General features: G+C 34.2%; 1 protein-coding gene and 1 non-coding gene across 2 annotated transcripts in view; one reads left to right on the top strand and one right to left on the bottom strand.

Annotated features, from left to right (window-relative positions):
* Positions 1 to 20,442, bottom strand: part of LOC140446873 (uncharacterized) — a 45,006-nt gene that overhangs the window by 21,311 nt on the left and 3,253 nt on the right. The window contains exons 2-3 of the mRNA XM_072539449.1: positions 17,551 to 17,741; positions 2,022 to 2,132 (exon numbers count right to left, since the gene is read on the bottom strand). Coding sequence (XP_072395550.1) covers positions 2,022 to 2,132; positions 17,551 to 17,741 — 302 coding nt within the window. The remainder of the gene's footprint in view (positions 1 to 2,021; positions 2,133 to 17,550; positions 17,742 to 20,442) is intronic.
* On the top strand, positions 8,650 to 8,721 carry TRNAG-UCC (transfer RNA glycine (anticodon UCC)). The gene has a single exon. It is a non-coding gene; the product is annotated as a tRNA-Gly (tRNA).

A 20,442-nucleotide genomic window follows, 5' to 3' on the forward strand; every position in this document is an offset into this window, starting at 1 on the left:
ATATATTCTCTCTTCCGACTTTGGCATTAAAGTCTCCTGCTATTATTTTGATGTCATTTTTTGGGCACTGATCGTACTCTCGGTCTAGTGCCTCATAGAACATGTCTTTTTCATTATCCTCTTTTTCTTCCGTTGGAGCATGGATGCTAATAATGCTTATATTAGCGAACTTCCCTTTAAGTCTTATTCGACATATCCTATGATCAATAGCTTTGAAATCGATTACACTATGTTTGACCTTGCTGCTTACAATAAATCCGGTACCAAATTCGTGTCGGGTAGGATGTCCACTGTAGTAAATATTGCAGTTATTTTTTTCCAGGATGCCTGAACTAATCCACCTCATTTCCTGTAAAGCAATGATATCTGCTTTGGCATTATTCATTTCTTGTATGAGCAGAGCAGTGGCTCCAGGCTGATAAAGGCTTCTTACGTTCCAGGTGCAAATCTTTAAATCATTATCCTTATTTCGTTTGCGAGTTCGTCGTAGGTTAGACAGTCCGGTTTCCTTCTTTGTAGCTCTCATAACAAAAGGTTTTTTACAGGGTTGGGTAGTTAACCCAACGCCAAACCCCCTTTTCGGAGGGCCATTTCACCCGCTCTCGTCAGTTCCCGACCCAACTTTCCACCCGGGTTGGATACCGGATCTCCAGTTGGGTTGCTCGGTTTACAGGGGATACCAGCATGAAGGTGAGAGTCGGATTTGAGTAGAAGAGGCTAATTGGAGCAAACTGGATTCAACTCCATGTTTTCGCATTCTACCCCTTTATCCCCCATACCAAAGCCAAAATATTAACCTGTTCGCAGTTATGCAAATTTTTGCGATTTATGCGATTTTTTAAATAACCATTTCTAAAAATTGTCACATTTTGCCATATGACGGTCTTCTCCACGGTATCGATATGTAGGACAAATAATTTGACTCATGTACTATCCCTCAATGGTTCATGAAATATTTATTCTGGTCACGGTCTTTTAATCGTCAGAGTAAATATTTTTTTAGTATATGCGTAGCAAAAACATACTTCAAAGAATATTCTCGGACCAAATATAGTGAGTACATTCGTATATGTAGTAATCTTGAAATATTCAGAAAAGTTTATAACAAGAATATAACTTTATCGGAGATTCTTTAAAAGTATATGCTTAACAAATACTTGTGAATCTTCAAATTATTGATAAAAGTTTTTTTTATTTAATTAATAGCTTTAATAACTTGATCCATTCAGCCACGATAATGTATTTAACTACTTGAATTTGTTAATGATGTATTGACCGTACTTCGCCTACAAATACATTAAAAATATATTGTAAACATCAGTATCACAAGAATCATTAGATTGCCAAGAAACCATACTTTCATTCATCATTCATTACATTCAACGCCCTAACCAATTTAGTGAATATTTAGTACCAACAAGGGATTACATAATATAGGGATACTTTTCACGCTAATGTGCCTTTCATAGCGACTTTATTACAACACAAGACAGGCAACGGCTAGGAGGTAAATATACAACATAAGGAAAGACAGAGGGAACAAACCTAGATTTATACATTTACATCACACATTCCTTCCTAAATTTTTCTTTTAGTCCCTTTTAAATATCCCCAAAAAATTTTGGTTAAGTCTAATATTACGACGAGAGATATATAAAATAGAAGATTGACTCTGAGGAAGAGGTATTTGTTATTTTATCAGATTTTTCAATAGATACTTAATAGCAGCATTATTAAATATGCACAATGATAGATACCGTCAGTGTTACCATTACAATCGCAGAGTTCTGTTTCACATAAATTAAATTTATGAAGATAGGATTTCATAGTAGCATGATTAACAAGGCATCTAACAAATATTGAATATACTCTTCTATTGGGATTACTTCTTGCAGCAAAAGGCGTTGATAAAAGTTAGATAATAAACTTTTAAAATATCCTAAAATATATCTAAAACCTCTATTTATAATATCCTAAAATATATCTAATCTCTTACGTAAATATAGAAATGTTTAACTTACTTAAATACTAATTTAAGGATATGGTCCAGAAGATTATCTTCTTTAGGAAGGAATCGTTGCGACGCTTCACAAACAGTTCTCAAAATGCAGGTACGGCCATTATAACCCATCCTAAAAAATTAATAAAAAATTAAACACAAATATCAGGGAAAACAAGAAGGGGCAGAATAAAAAACAACATCATCAGATAACAATGCCAAGTGCAAGATGTAGTGAGATGGGGTAGGCAAAGAACAAGAATGGTACAATCATGTAAAAAGGACGGAGGAACATAGGCTACCGAGAAGTGGAGTGAAGGAAAATCAGCTAGCAAGCGACCACCTGGAGAACCTCCAAAGAGATGGGGAGATAGCTGACAGTCTAGGTACCTCGTAAGAAATACTTCAGCAAAGGAATAAACAGATTATTAAATCTACAAGTAAAAGAAGCGGAAGAAGAGGAAGAAGGGGAAGAAAAGGAAGAAGAGGAAGAAGAGGAAGAAGAGGAAGAAGATAAAAAAGAGGAAGAAACGAAGAAGAAAAGAAGAGGAAGAAGAGGAAGAAGAAGAAGAAGAAGAAGAGGAAGAGGAAGAAGCATCTGCGATGAGTAAAGTTTCTCCTTGCAGTAAGTGTGAGAGCCGTATGGTTTAAGTCTGAAGAATCTAATATTAAACAGGATGTCTCAGAAAGACGTGTTGTAGGCATATCATACAATGTTTTCTATAATAGGGATGAAAATAATCAAATTTGATTTAATTTACCCATACAGAACCCGCCTTAAGTTCACCCTCAGCTATTTTTGGAACCATAAAACTTATAATATTCATTATAAGATGATTAGTTATCTAATATATAATAGGTATCTAATATTAAAATAGGTACCTACTAAGTAGGTATAATAGATACCTACCCAATGGCAATTATTTGTTTAGTAAAGAAAAATATTTTAAATATGTCCGCTTTCAATAGCTTCGAATAAGATTTAAATAATTAGTTTTAATAAACAAAACTTGGTCATTCCACTACGAGGTGTCGAACGAGTAACATCGTTTTATATTTTGTCGTGCTTGTCGTGTACCTTCAACTACAAATAAATGTATGTATAATTCACTCATTACTAGTTGAGGTTTGTTTTTGTTTCAACTGATTAAAATCACAAAAGAAAAAATTTAAACAGGATTGCCTTAGAACCGGCAATCTATTTTTATTTTAAAATGAATAAAAAGCTGAAACTTTACCATAACACATAGAAGCTAAATTATAATTTCAACTAAAAACGCAATTGCTTTTGACTACATGAGCAGTGGCGTACCAAATACCAAAACAGTAAATATGTCTCAAACACAAAACCAAGTTTTATCCTATGTATCAGTAGCGAAAACAATTCCACGGCCAACTTTCCCAAGCAAACATCAAGCCATTGTGATGCATGCCGAAGAAAATCTGAAATTGTACGATTACGTTAAAGCTATAGGTGATATAATAGGCCCTAAACAAGTCTCCTTTGCATCTAGGATATCAAACAATCGCATTTGTATCTATCTTTCTAATACTAATCTTGTTGACCAGCTCATAGATTCACATCCTATAATACAGATAGGAGATGTTTCTTTAAATATCCGAAGACTTATTTCCTCTGCTAAAAGAATAATTATATCTAATGTATCTCCGTTCTTACCACATGACATAGTTGAAAATAGCATTAAAAATCTTGGACTTCGCATCGCATCTTCTATATCCTATTTAAGAGCAGGCATTCCTGGGGACGAATATTCACACGTATTAAGTTTCAGACGCCAAGTTTACGTATACCCTCCCTCCGAAGATTTTGAATTACAAACATCAGTACTTATTTCCTTTGAAGGGAATGAACACAGAATCTTCCTTTCTACAGATAAAGTACATTGTTTTATCTGTAAACAAACAGGACATATAGCCTCCAACTGTCCAAATCCTCCAACAGACAATACACTCCCAACCGAATATATACCAACAAGCCCCAACTCATCCGTAAAAATTTCATCTCCCTCTACACATAATGCCAAAGAGCCACAAATCGAAAATAAAGACTCCAACACTGAAACTCAATCCAACACTGAAACACAATCAGACCAAATCGACATAACACAAATATCTCAAAAACGAGGACACTCTGAAATAGAAACTCCTAGTGAACTAACAAGCCCTGAAATTCCTGAGAAAGAAGCTCAACCATTGTTAGATATGCTTCCTCCTCTATCAGCTTCCCCCAAAAAAGGTCTCAAAGCTAAGAAAAAAAAGCACAAACCTGATACTCCAACAGAATTAGTATTAACCGAAACCACCAAGAGAACAATCCAAGAAGCATACAAAAAGAACCCACAAACCTTTAAAATACCCATAGACAATTTCTTTTTCTTCCTTGAAAATAGTTTTGGACATTCTGATCCTTATTCGGAAGCGAAAAAGCTCACGGATGATGTAAAAAGTCTACTTTTAAACCTGCATACTATATATCCAAATCTTTCAGATAGATCCTTAAAAAACCGATTTACCCGTCTAAGTAAAAAGATCAAGAAACAACTACAACTAGAATCCTCTGAAGCCACAAGTTTATCAGACCCAATTTCATCAAGCGATCTAACTGACGATGAATGCCTTTCCGATCGATCCCAAAGGTCGCAGCACTGAAAAATCCCCCCTTCTAATATTCTTCTCATTCAATTTAATCCAGTGGAATTGTGATGGGTTTTACCCCCATCTAGAAAATCTCCAACTGCTTGTTGCTGATACTTCACCCGATTTCATTTGTTTGCAAGAAACCAATTTCTCTAAAAACCATAATCCATACCTTAAAAATTACGTTGGCTACCACTTTATACGAACATCACACGCACGAGCTAGTGGTGGAAGCTCCATATTTATTTCTACAGATATGTTCCATCAAGAATTTCCCTTAACAACAACTCTAGAAGCCGTTGCCGTTACTGTTTGGTGTCCAAATAAAATCGTAATTTGCAACGTATATATCCCTCCCTATTATACCCTAACAGCTCTCGAAATTACAAATCTAACTAACCAACTTCCTGAACCATTTATCTTAGTTGGAGATTTTAATGCACATAGCACTATGTGGGGCTCCAGTAATACTTTCGGTAGAGGCAAAATGATTGAAAATATCATAATCAATTCCAACCTTAATTTTCTAAACACTGGAAGCAGCACATACTTTCATATTCAAACAGGTACTCTCTCTTCCATTGATTTAAGCATATGTAATCCAGAATTATCTACTCATCTTACATGGAAAACACTGGAAAGTCTCTACGGCAGTAACCATTTTCCCATTTTAATTTCTAACAATGATAACTCACAAAGACAAAGCCAAATTAAGTGGAAAATTGCTCACGCTGACTGGGATCTATTTAACTTAATTGTCAAGGAACAAACAAATGAAATCTCCTTTACGAATTCTGCTGATGAAGATCTTAACATGTTGATTAATTGTATTATAACTTCTGCTGAAAAATGCATCGGTAAATACTACTTTGATCCCTCCAAAAAATATGTTCCGTGGTGGAATGAATCATGTAAACTAGCTATAAAAGATTGTAAAAAAGCATTAAACCGATATCGTAAAACTAGAAACCAAGCGGACCTAATAAATCTTAGAAAACTAAGAGCTAAATCTAAGCGAATTGTTAAAGAAAGCAAAAAGAACTCATGGAACAAATACATCAGTAGCATAACTTCCGACACACCTTCTAGTCAAATATGGACTAAAATAAAACAGATGAAAGGTAGATATACAACATACAAAATTCCAGCCATTATAGAAAATAACAATGTCATAACTGATGACCAGCAGATTGTAAACACACTTGCCAAATACTATTTAAATAAATCTAAACTTGATAACAACTGTACTGGACCAACAAACATAAAAAATAAAGGTGTTGTACGTCCAAATTCCAATGATCATCCTGTCAATCTCCCACTAACAATCGACGAATTAGTCGAAGCTGTTAACTCCCTAAAGATCAGTGCTGCAGGGCCGGATGGCATTCCATCGATATTCCTAAAAAATCTACATGAAGATACCCTAATAAAGTTACTAGAATTCTACAACAACATATGGCTAGGTAACCAATTTCCAACACTTTGGCGACAAGCTATAACAATTCCACTCAAGAAAAATGATACTTCTGCCAATACAACTATGTCATTTAGACCCATCTCATTAACGTGCACACTTTGCAAACTCCTGGAAAAAATTGTCAACAAACGCTTACTTTGGTATCTTGAAAAACATAATATTATCAATACCGCTCAATCAGGATTTCGTCCAAATCGTTGCACGATCGATAATCTTATCACTCTTCAATCCGATATCATAGAAGCATTCTCTAATAGAAACGACCTTATAACTGTCTCACTCGATATAGAAAGTGCTTTTGACACAGCATCAAGGCCGGCAATTCTAGAAAAACTTAAAGAGTCTAATTTATCTGGAAACATATATCTATTTGTTGAGAATTTTTTAACTAACAGAAGTTTCAAAGTTTCTGCAAATGGTAAAATGTCTCCCTCATATATCCTGGAGACAGGAGTACCTCAAGGATCAGTCCTCAGCACAACCTTATTTTTACTGCTTCTTAACGACCTTAGTTCCTTAGTACAACCCCCTGTCAAACATAATATCTATGCGGATGATCTAGTTATTTACTGCTCGGGTAAAGTAACAAGCTCCACTAGCACTCTTTTGCAAAATACTATTGATAACATTTCTCACTGGTCTAACAACATTGGTTTTAGCTTCTCGCCTACAAAGTCTAAAGTGATTAACTTTAGCAAAAAATATAAACAAACTCTTCCACTCATAAAATTAAAAGAGCATCCACTACAAGTAGTTGAAAATCACAAATTTTTAGGGGTAATTTTCGACAAAAAATTAACATGGAAGAGACATATAGAAAAAACTAAAGCCAGTGCCTCAAAAAATATAAATCTCTTAAAATCACTAGCCAATCGACAATGGGGAGCCGAAGAAGAAACTCTACTAAGTTTATACAGAGCCCTAATAAGATCTAAGTTAGACTATGGATCGATATTATATATGTCTGCCCCTAAAACTTATTTAAAATCACTAGATACAATTCAAAACACTTCATTAAGAATATGCCTTGGAGCCTTCAGATCTAGCCCTACAGAAAGCATATATGTCGAATCGTGTGAACCCCCTCTAAATATTAGAAGACAACGTCTACTAAACTCCTATTTCGCTAAGGTCTCTGCAAACCCAAATAATATATCATTCCAACTTATTAAAAATTTTCAATTAACAGGAGCACACAGTAGAGCTACTGCCAATTCATCACTACAGTTTCTATCCCCACTCTTAGAAAATTTTGACCTAAATCTTACCACCCCCATTAATCAGCCCAATACTCCACCTTGGCTAAAAATATTACCTGACTTTAACGTAAATTTGTGCAGATATAAGAAAATGGAAACCTCCACGATACTCATGAAACAAACTTTTAATGACATAATTAATAGAGGCAAGTTTGATAACATAATATTCACAGATGCATCTAAAGACGAAGAAAGTGTCGGATGTGCTGTTACTTCCACAAATAACAGACTAGCAATGTATAGACTACCCAAGATTACCAGTATATTCACAGCAGAACTCTACGCCATACTTAAAGCTCTGGAGGTTCCAATGCAGGGTACCAAAAACTTAGCAATCTGTACAGATTCATTATCATCCATAAATTCCATTAGAAAAATCTACACATCAAATCCGTTAGTTAATGAGATCCACGAAAGATGTACAGCACTTGCTAAATCCAACACTTCGGTTTCGATGATATGGAATCCTTCACATGTTGGTATTAAAGGAAATGAGAATGCTGACCACGCAGCAAATGAAGCACGTTGCTCTGACCTTACAGATGAAAAATGCCAATTGTTTCAAGATATAATAATTGAAATTAAAAAGTTATCTACCTCAATGTGGCAAAATCAATGGAACAGGTGCACTACCCAACTAAAGTCCATCCAACCAAACATTTTAGGACCTAGAATTTTTTCTACGGAAAGAAAATCGAAGACCATCATTAGAAGGCTTAGAATTGGGCACACCCGGCTAACCCACGGATATCTGATGGTTCCAGAAGAACCTCCAAACTGCCAATATTGCAACTCCCGTCTAAGTGTACACCATATACTTGTGGAATGTAACCAGTACGCAGCAGCACGGATCAAACATGGTATCCACGGAAGTTTATGTGATATTTTAAATTCCAAAAACAATATGTCTAATGTGATAGAGTTCCTTAAAAACTGTAAATTATATCACCTGTTGTAATTGTATCACCTATCTATATTTTAATTTTGTATTCATCTGCTAGTTTTGTATTTTCTTTTTTTTTAGATATCAATGTAACTTAATTTATTGTTTTCTGTAATACAGTTCCTCGTGTCAATGGCCACAGCAGCCGAGACATGTATTTTGAAATAAAAAAAAAAAAAAAATAAACAAAACAGAATATTTAGACTTAAAGATGGTCAAAGTTGGAAAAGAATTCAGAAAATTATTTTAAAAAGATTCATAAAATTTCTCGAGATAATATAGTGAATATTCAAAAATAAATTAACTCGTGTGTGCGATGGTGGTGTAATGGTCAGCATAGTTGCCTTCCAAGCAGTTGATCCGGGTTCGATTCCCGGCCATCGCAGTCACTTTTTGTTTTTTTAAGAACTAATTTTTATAAAATAAAATACTAAAGAGATATTATAATAGAATAAATAAATTTAAGCTCAATTTTTTTAAAGATACATTTATTAAAAAAATTTAATTATTGCGAAAATTTTATAATTTTTTTATGAGCGGTACCCACAACGAATTTTAGTCACCTGCCAGGATTAAATTAAAATAATATATATTTGTTTTCTATTGGATCTGCAGAATCGTTACCATTTCCACTAAAAACCACTTTCACGAAATTTATCCATTTTACTAAAAACAAACTTCGTCTAAATACCATATCCACTAAACTATTCCCACTAAAAATTATTTTCAGTAAAAATTAAAAACTTAAATCTTCAAAACCATGAAATTTCGATTTTGTGTTTTTGGCAAAAAATATGAGGCATTTGAAATATGTCTAAAAAACGATTAATTTAAACTTTCACATTACAGACGATCTAAAACTTTTAAAACTGATTATTTTCGATTGCACAACTACCTTTTACGAGGCTACAAATAATTCCACCCAATGCCGCCTTAGTGCAAGCATTTCCCGTGATCTGAGATCGCTTGTAATGGGAAAATTTGAATTCAGCGTTTTTTAGGCATATTTCAAATGCCTTAAATTTGTTGCCCAAACTCAAAATCGAAATTTCATGTTATAGGTTTTGAAGATTAGGCTTTAACAAAATAAATTCCATAGTGACCAATCAATGGAAGTGATAAATTTTATTGATCTCAGGAGAATAAAAAAAATGGCAAAAATCGCGCAACGTTTATATATTGAACAGCTTTATAGAAAATCTCTCTATTTTTATTAAAATATAAAAATTGCATAGGAAATCTGCACTATTTACCTTTACAAAAAATTATAATTTTTATAGATAGGTCTCTCTAATCAAAAGATATTGAGTTTTTACCTTCAAGTTAATACAACTTTTATTTATGAAATTGATTTCGCGCTCGTAATTGAATTCAAAATCGCCGGTCACTTCAAGCGGGATTTTTGAGGGAATGGTTCATTCTACACAAAAAGTGCTAGGAAACATTTTTGTTCAAAATGATCTCAGTTACATTTTTTGTTTCAAACATTTTTTCTACTACGTACAGATTCTTGGTAAATCGATATTTTCCGGTTTTCCCAACCTAGGAGTGGGGGTTTTAGGGGGAATCTAGGAGGTAGGAGTGGCAAACTTTTTTGCATCTTTTTTGGGGTTGAAAAATTGACATTCTTAGCAAAATTCAGTTTGTTCTTCTCGTTTTTAGAGATCAAATCTCTGACGAGTGGACTATTGAGGTCAAATTAACGCAGTTTCGACCATTTATAAAACTATAGCTGAAAGCGAATAAGATATATCATGTGCATGTCTTTAAAAAGGCGGAAGAGCTTAAGTATTGAGTAATGTCCAGTCAAATATGCAAATAAAACAATAGTAGTCAGCAAATAACCAACCAGATGTAAAATAGAAATTGATGGCATCTATAGTCCAAATTCAATAGGATTGTCAGGGTATCGCTTTAAAATGATAGACTCAGGAGGGGCACGAAACGAGAGACGAGTGTAGTTCAATGGTGGCGTGTACATTTTCAAAATAAGGGAAATCATTGTGAGGACTAATTCGAAAGGAACCTTTTACATTAGACTTCTTTAAACGTACTGATATTGGAATAATGATCTTATGTACCTATTGATATTTTTAAAATACAATTTATATTCAAATATAAACACCAACTGCTTTACATAAAATAATAATAATAGTCCCAGCAGACTAATGTATACCTTAATTTTGAGAAACAAATTTACCATAATAATAATAAAGTTATTAGGAAAGTACTTCCAATAATATAACCTCGTAGGAGAAGGACATGACAAAACAACAACAGCAACAAAAAGAAATTCACTAGAACTAAGTATATTAGTTATTATTAAAAATAAATCTTTTTATGCTGATTCACTTTACCAGATGTTAATTCACCATCACTACTGTCTTCTCCTGGAGTAATAATAATGGGCTCGATAATAACATCAACACGCGTGTCTACGTCCCACATTTTATCTTCTTCTTTCTGTGCATGTTTAATGCATGACTGCCTGTTGAAAGCGGATATATTTTGTATGGTTTGTTCTAATAATAATTTGACATCTTTTAATTTGAAGGATATGTTTTGTTGCGCTTCCTCATTTTTTATATGTGGCATATCATCAGTTTGATAGGATTCAACACGGTGATGCCATGCTCACGTGCCATTTCGTCTACTGCAAATCTGATGTAGGAAGTCTTATGTTTCCGCACTACATCAAGTAATTGAACTTTTTTTATGTATTCATCAAAATCTATATTTTTGCTTTTTTGTCAATCTACTATATCTGCCTTTCGAGAAACCTGAATCACTTCATATGTGCATAATATTGAGGCATCTTTCTTTGCCCGAAGGTGTTTCTAAGCCGGTTGAAAGTCCCTCATGAAAAGCCTGTCATGAACTTTTAATATTTAAGTCTTGCCATACTGAGGATTTCATATGACCCTCATTTAACCACGTCTTGTCCAGATAATAAATTTTACTTCCCAAGACATCTAAAATCACGAATTTTTTTAAATATTGTCTCCGCTATATCACTAGTTCGTCTCTCTCGATTAACAAACTTTTCCGACTTCTCTTTACATACCGAAAATCCATTTCACATAATGTTCTTTGTAATATCTACATGGATATTTTATTTGAAGTATCATCTGCGTCTGCATTAATTTCTCGTTGAATAGCATTTAAAGTGGGCATTTCGTTAATAAGATAAAATCCATGAACTTTTCTTCGGATTATACTTTTCGTAATATCGTCCTATATAATTTTTGTACGTCCTTTATGAATAGGTTTTTAAAGTGGTTAATTACCTTGAATTATTCGAAAAACCGTACGAGCCGATACTTTCGTTAAATCACCACACAATGCCGCGACGTCCTCTATAAACATATCTTGATTTCTTCTACGTAATCCCTCATAAACCGATTTGATCATTTGTTTTTCTTTCACAGATAACCACCTCCTTTTATCCGGTTTATCAACAGATGTACTGCAAGTTGGTTTTGATGCCATATTACCCGACTGTGCGCTCATGTAATAATTCTGACTACATGATTTTAATATTTATTTTCACTATTTGTCGTCGAGTTTTAACAATGTTGCCGTATTGCAATAAGAATATTATTTTCGAAAAAAAAAAAACAATGTCCGCCTGTCCCTTTCTTGACATTCAGGTACACCTCAATGACACTGATAAGCTGCACGCGGTACTACCAACGTGATCTAAGTAAAATCTTATCTAAGTTTTGCTTAGTCAAAAAAATTTCTTAGTTTTAATTTGCGTTCCACCATACAAGTTTTTACTTAACTTATCCAAGAAAATACTTAAGTTTTCAGAAATACCAACTTTGCAAAATTGTCAGAAAATCTTAAATTGTTGACTCGTTATTAGTGCAGAAACAACAAAAAAAGAAGAAAAAGAAAAACATTTGTGCCATTTTTGATGCTGTCTTTATTTCAATGTCATTTCAATATTTATTGTAAATGTAAATGGTAATAATAAATGTCAGTGCAAATGTCATTAAATTCATCAAAATATTTTTATTCGAAATTCTTCACATATTTATCATGTCGTTAGCTGAAATTCAGGCGAAATCTAAGCGTTCTACTAATTCCAAAGTATCGCCGGATATAAATTCAAGTCCAACAGATTCTGTGATGCCAAATTCATGTTTTGATGAAGTATCATCACAGCTATTTTCACTTTTGAGATTGCAGCTCTGAACAAGTCGACGGAATTGCAATTATACCACTTTCTCAGATTGTTTAGTCAGGAGATGCGTCTTGTTCCAATACTTCGTTTTCCCTGTATTTCTCCCTGCATTATGGTTTGTAGCAACACATATTTATCCCCTCTCATAACGTGGCCGAGATATTGTAACTTTTTTTATCTTAATCGTACTCATGATTTCCATTTCCTTTGTCATCTTTCTGAAGACCTCATTTGTTATTCGATCGACCCAACTTATTTTTAATATTCTTCGGTAGGTCCACATCTCGAATGCACGAGTCGATCGCTCACCTTTTTCTTTAAGGTCCAGGCCTCCACCCCATACAGCAGCACCGAAAACCTTCTTCTTGTAGTTCCTTCTCCTATCGGAGGTTGGCTATTATCACAGCTATCCGTACCTTATTGGCGGCTGCTCAAAAAAGATATACTGAGCTGCAACTATACCACTCTCTTAAGTTTCTCAGCCAGGAAATTCTTTGTCTTCCTATGGATCTTTTACCCTTGATTTTACCTTGCATTATGAGCCTTAATATCTCATATTTCGCACCTCTGGTAATGTGGCCTAAATATTCCAGCTTTCTTGTTTTGATGTGCTTTATGACCTCGCAATCCTTTTGTAGCCTTCTTAACACTTCTGCGTTTGTAACTCGTTGGGTCCATGGTATTTTCAAAATCCTACGGAAAACACATATGAACGTAATATTCTTATTTTGAGTTGCAAACTAAGGTATCTAATAGACTGGCAGGATGCCTTAATCACACTATATGGCGAAACAGACACATTAACACGTTACGACACATTAAGTCAAGAATTTATAAAGCCAGTGTGAGACTTATAACGATATATGCCTCAGAAACAAGACCCAACACAGCCACAACGCAAAGGCTACTGGAAACGGCAGAGATGAGAGTACTGAGAAGGATTACACGAAATATGCTTAGAGATCGAAAGAAGATCGAAAAAGAAGTGAAGACATTAGAAGAAAATATAACGTACACTGTATAAATTAATGGACACAAAATAAAAAAAGAATGGAATAACCACATAAGCAGAATGGAGTAGACCCGTGTCGTCAAAATAGTAAGAGATAAGTCACCAATCGGCAGAAGAACTATCGGACGACCGCGCAAAAGATGGAGTGACAACCTTCCATAGAGCTATTAATCTACCAATGAACAAGCCGAATTTCTTATAAAAAGGAAGAAGAAGAAGAAGATGAAGAAATATGCAAATATAGAGGATGTTTTTTTTTAGAGGTATAGAAATGTAAGTTGGTAAAACTTTTTTAACTGTCGGCCATTTTGACAGCCGTCAAGTGATTCATGTTAAGTTGGGTTTGGCATTACAGCATGAATAGACTTGACGCCTGAACAAGGCTTCCAAATTTTACAAATTTATTTTGAAAATTGTGGTTCTGTTCGAAATAATTATCGCGCACTTCGTCCTTGTTATTGTCAACATAATAGTCCATCAGAGCAAGTAATTCGATTAACCATGAAACTTTTTTGCACCACGTTTATTCTAAATGATAATATGCATCTACAGACACGACGTATACTGCGTACAGAAGTTCTTGCTGCTGTAGAGCTTAGCATACAGGAAGACCCGAATAAGTCTATCTGCCATCGTGGACAGCAGTTGGATACGTATCCATCCACTTTATGGAAAATTTTGCGAAAATATCTTGCTTTGAGTGCTTGCAAAATCTAACTCATGCAAGAATTGAAGGTACTTCATCCCCTAGCAAGGTGTAGATTCTTAGATTCGGTGAGTGCGTCCAAAACGGGATTGCCGTTGATTCCGATTTTCATAAGCTCATTTTGTTTAGCGATGAAGCTCACTTTTGGTTGAATGGCTACGTCAACAACCAAAACTGCCCTATTTGGTGTTAAGATAATCCTCAAATGTATATTGAGAAACCATTACATCTAGAAAAACTGACTGTTTGGTGTCCTTTATGGTCTAGTGGAATCATTGGACCGTACTTTTTCAAAAACGATGCAGACCACAACGTTACAATCAACGTGACCGCTGTAGAGCCATTATTACTGCCTTTTTGACTCCCCAATTTAACAACCATGATGTGCTCTAGCTGTCGTTCCAATAAAAGGGCGCAACATGCCACACAGCTAGTGCCACAATTGATTTATTATAGGAAACGTTTGGTAACCGCATAGTTTCATGCTTCGGACCGTGAATTGGCCTCCAAGCTCGTGCGATTTAACAATGCTAGATTATTTTATGTGGGGATATGTGGAGGTGCTAGTCTATGCCGATACGTATGAAACGATTGACCACTTGCAGGACAACATTCGCCACATTATTGCCGATATACAGCGACAAATATTGGAAAAAGTGATCGAAAATTGGACCTCTAGATTAGTCTACGTCAGAGCCAGCCAGGGCGGTCATATGCCAGAAATCATATTTAAATTAGAATGCCAAAAGATTATCTTTAGAATAAAGTCAATTTTATATCAATTTATGAAAATCATCTTTCTTTTATTTCATTTCAAAGTTCTATACTTTATTATATTAATAAAAAAACACCCTTTAATAAAGAAGAAATTCGAAGAAAAGGTTTTAGACTATGTGGACCAGGTAAAGGGGTCTCATTGGACTCCAATATTTATACTGAGCATTCACCCTAACGATGAAATTATATTTTGGAATAATATTGCGTCTTATCATTACTGTAGACACTGTAGACTTTGTTTAAATTCCCACAACATCCCATTTGTGCCCAAAAAAGACCACTTCCCAAATGTACCTCACACCCCTCCGATTGAAGATTTTTGGGTAATATTTAGTAAATCATTTTACAATAATGTTCGGAAGCCAAAAACAAACCACAGTTTCGATGCCGAATTAAAAAAAAAATTCGACAATAACACCATCCAGAATATAATGCGGCAGGTGAATCGAAAATTACAAATCATTGAATAATTAGACCTTTAAGTTTAAATTAAATTTTGATAAAAGTGATGGATTTGACCGTTACTTGATGGAAATTCAGTTTATATAACAATAAAGCTAAAAACTTTATTTTCAAAACTGTCACAAAATTTATTATAATATTTTATCACTACAGCTGTTTCGGCAGAGTGTCTTTCTCAAGTGATCTACTTTTGGATGTGTTTACAATTTAAAGTCTTTAAAGAAATAGTTTGAGGAGGGGAGAACTGTTTGTCTCAAGTTGGTCATTCATAATTATGTCTGTGTTTTTTAATTTGTTAACTTCCATAGATTCTAATAAATATAGCTTAAGGCCTTTATTTTGAATGTGAAGAATTTAAAATTCGTCATTAAAAGAATGATTATGATCTAGAAGGTGAAATGCGTATGTAGAATCTGTTTTCCTATTATTGAAAGCCCTTTTATGTTCTTATAGACGTTTGTTTAAGGTTCTACCAGTTTGACCGATGTATGTTTTTGTATACACCACTGTGTATGTGCTTTTTCTTCTTTTTTATGTGTTTGGCTATTTTTGTTGTTATTTTGTCTATATATGTAATCAAGCAGAACGGTTTTTTGTCTGGTGGCAGAAGTATTAATTTCAGGGCTTTCTTGTGTAGTTTTGATCCTGTTGTCTAGGATGGGATGATGAATTGTGTATAGTCGTGTTAGTATGGGTAAGTTTATGTTTTGTTTGTTATTAATTAGTAACAAAGAACGTAATGGAAAATGTTATTAAAAATATTACTTGAATATATTTTACTGTTTTCTTTAAATCCTTGATTATAATTTTTCGATATTTTCTGTTAAATAAGTTAATGTCGTTGTGTCCGCCTTCATGAAGATACCAAGAAGTTTCGAATAGAACGTGGAATTAGACAGGGTGATACTATCTCCCCTAAATTGTTTACAGCTGTTCTTGAATATATGTTCAAGCAAATGGAACGAGAGGATAACATGGGAATTAATATAAATGGGAAAGATCTAAATCACCTAAGATTTGCTGATGACAAATTTGCGTTTTAATATCAGATAGAGTTGATAAAGCTACAAAAATGCTGCACACGCTCTATAAAGTGTCAAAAACAATTGGTCTTAAAATTAACACCTCAAAGACAAAATTTATGGCCAACCTTGTAGTCAGCGGTAAAATTCTGATTGAGAGCCATAGCATCGATCAAGTAATAGCTTACAAATATCTAGGGCATGAGATTCGCTTAGGCCGAGATAATCAGACTACTGAAATACAAAGAAGGATAGGTCTCACATGGGCTGCCTTTGGTAGATTGAATAACATTTTCAAGTCTGTTATCCCAGTATGTTTAAAAAGAAAGGTTTTTGACCAGTGCGTTTTACCGGTTCTTACATATGGTGCAGAAACACTGACTCTGATAAAAAGAACAATAGATAAAATAAGAGTTACACAACGCGCTATGGAAAGATCAATATTAGGTATTACCATCAGAGATAAAGTACCAAACCTAGAAATAAGAAGAAGAACAGGAGTCACAGATGCAGTGGAAAAAATAGCCATGGCTAAATGGGCTTGGACCGGACATGTTGCCAGATTAACGGAAGATAGATGGACCAGAAAGATTCTGGAATGGCGACCAAGGCAAGAGGCATATCGAAGCAGAGGACGACCACCAACTAGATGGACGGATGATATCAAGCGCATCACCACAAACTGGATGCAAGAAGCACAAGATATGAATAGGTGAAAATTTTTACGGAAGGCCTACGTTCAGCAGTGGACAAATATAGGCTGATTGATGATGATGATGACGTTAAAACACAACACTGCTACCTTTTTCATAATACCTATGAACATTAAAAACAGTAATATATTTAATACTTTATTATTGAATGTTAATTTTCATCAATGTCACTAGCAAACACAAAAAGAAAGTAAAAAAATTGTCAGAATGAATAATTTTGAGTTAAAGTCATTAAATTTAAATGACATAGAAAATAGAGGAAAAGGCTGGAGGAAAAATAAACATATTTTAATTTGCTTGTTTAAAACAGAAAATAGAAAAAGGTAAACTTACGATTCCATTAATGTTTCCATTTTTCCATACAAATCTCTTCGATGTCGACGTTTTGCTAAAAATTTTGGTCCCAAGAAACTGCTTAATGATTTCGTGTCGTTCGGTAAGTCGTACGCCAAACCCCAAGCAATACTTTCTGTAAATATACCTCTGGGATTTATCCACAGTTGTGCAGTCATGCACGCTGCTGCCTAAAAGATGATGAATAGAATAAATGTATTTAACTTTTTTTTATTTAAGTTTGTTAATGGTGTAGGTAGGTAATGTAATATTACCGGCTCGATGGTCATTAATATGACTATCTAGTAAAAATGTATTAACGTTTTCTTGTTCGAATTTACCTTTTATTTTAACAAAAGAGTAGTAAAGTTTGTAATGGAGCTTTTGGAAATATTGTGGAAATATTTCTAAATTCACAATGTCAGATGAATCATACAACAGTTGGTCAAGAAACAACCTACCGCCCAACTACTGGCGTGCATAGTCGTTAATTAAAATGGCCCATGCCTGATTGATGGAAGCCACATGGAAATCTCTAGACGGACCAAAAAACCATATCGGTCATTTACTTATCGATAGTCGACTTTTCTCTGATGTATTAGATGTAAGAGTATGTAGAGTATGTCGACTCGGATCCAGAATATTTTGGAAAATCATGGACTTCTGACGAAATAGATTTACAGCTTCCATGATTCCATTCCTTAGTTGTTGTTCGTTCATAATTGGTACGAAATATATGTACCTCATCATAAAACCCCAAAAGCAAAAGTCAATTGGGTTACGATCTGCACCTCTGGGTGGCTAAAAAATAGGCGCATCAGGGCCCCTTGGAATCCAACGTCCAGACTACTGATCGAAAAGATATTTTCTTATTTCATTATGGTAATGCGCTGGAGCACTGTCCTGTAAAAATCACACATTTTTCCTGACTGCGAGATTTACCTCGTCTAAGTACTCTGGTAACACGTTTTTAGAAAGTGTAAATAATTTTCACCGTTTAAATTGTTTGGAAGAAATACTGGCCCTATTAGGTTATTATCCACAATTCCTGCCCAAATATTGACTTTAAAATTTCTTTGGTGATGAGAGACTATTTTTGCGTGGGGTTTTCTTCAGCCCTGATGAGCGTATTATGATGGTTCGTAATGCCATTTCTGTTAAAAGTAGCTTCGTCGGTAAACAAAACATGATTAACAAAATTAACATTTTATGTGTTTTTCGTTAAAAACTAATCGCGAAACCTTATTCTTTTAGGATAATTTTCATCCAGTAATTCTTGAACGGGTGTTAAGTGATAAGGTAAACTACTGTTCCTTTAATCTTCTCCAAATCATCATGTGAAAAACATCTAATTGAGCAGCTGCTACTCTTGTACTGCTTCCAATTTCTTCAATTGCTTCCAAAATCTCTTCATCGTTTGTATTTACTTTTGGTCGACCATTATTACCAACAATGCGCGGTCGCAATGTGCCTGTTTCTCGTAAACGACGATCAATGGAAAGAAATAATCGTCTGTCTGGTGTATTTCGATTAGGATATTTTTCTGCATAACGCCTTGCAGCTGCTATTTTCTTGCTATTCACCTATAATTTCCAAATTACTATATATATATATATATATATATATATATATATATATATATATAGGGATTCTACAGTATTCACTGCCTTCCCTCGCTCAACCGTTTCCATCTCTCTCTGTTGTTCCATTCTCCATCGTTTAGTCCTCTCTTACTCATGGCGTCGTCTACTTCGTTTCTTCAGGATTTTCGGGGTCGTCCTCTTTTCCTCCTTCCTATGGGGCTCCATTCGGTTATTCTCTTTATCCATCTGCTGTCGCTAGTTCTTCTTACATGTCCATACCACTTTAGTCTTTTTTGTTCTATATATGTTAGTATGTCTGTTTCTATTGATGTTCTTTGCTTTATTTCGTCGTTACTTCTCCTATCCATTCTTGTTACTCTGCAGCATCTTCGCAGGCATTCCATCTCTGTTGCTACTATCTTACTGCTGTTTTTCTTGTTTATGATCCAATCCAAATTACTAATAATTACCAAAAACCCTAATTTACCCTGCTCAAACTTACCCAGAATTAAATGCATATCTGCCATTTCTGAACACGTATACACCATTGTAATAGAAAATTTAGCTTTTCAATAATCTTAAATGTACAATAATTGGAATATTTATTACTGACAATATGTATTGTTGATGCTACTATTTAATACATCCATAGCAATACAGTATCCATAGCAACAAGTTTTATATAGCCGACTAGAGAATTTTTAAAACATAATAAAAAAGTACCCCATCTCGTTAAATGCTGACTTATTGAAAGAGTACTAGGTGGCAAAAAAGATTTAAAAACATTTTGTTTAACTAATGGTACCACATTAATAATTTTATTGGAACATATATAAACATTGGGGGGGTTTAAGGGAACAAAACCCCCATAAAATTTTTATGGGTTGTACAAATTTCACTGTTATTGTTTTAAAGATATTCCTGCCATAAGAAAGCCACATGTATATTTTCAATATAAAATCTCAGTTCGTCAATATAAAAACAGTTTTCGATATATTGGAAAAAATCGATTTTCATTTTGTAACTTCAAAGGGCTGTAACTTTTTTTATGTGCACATTTATACTAAGGTAAGTTAGGTTTAATCAAACTATTTTGGGTCCCAGAATACGCGATTTAATTTATGACTTATCTTTTTGTTACACCCTGTTATATATATATATATATATATATATATATATATATATATATATATATATATATATATATATATATATATATATATATATAAACTAAGGAACACTCGAAGAGTGGTGGGTTTTTTGTCAAAGCGAAACGTCTTCAATAAATAGATGAAGTAGCCACCTTCTT

The sequence above is a fragment of the Diabrotica undecimpunctata genome, chromosome 7 (genome assembly GCF_040954645.1).
Source record: "Diabrotica undecimpunctata isolate CICGRU chromosome 7, icDiaUnde3, whole genome shotgun sequence".
NCBI lineage: Eukaryota > Metazoa > Arthropoda > Insecta > Coleoptera > Chrysomelidae > Diabrotica > Diabrotica undecimpunctata.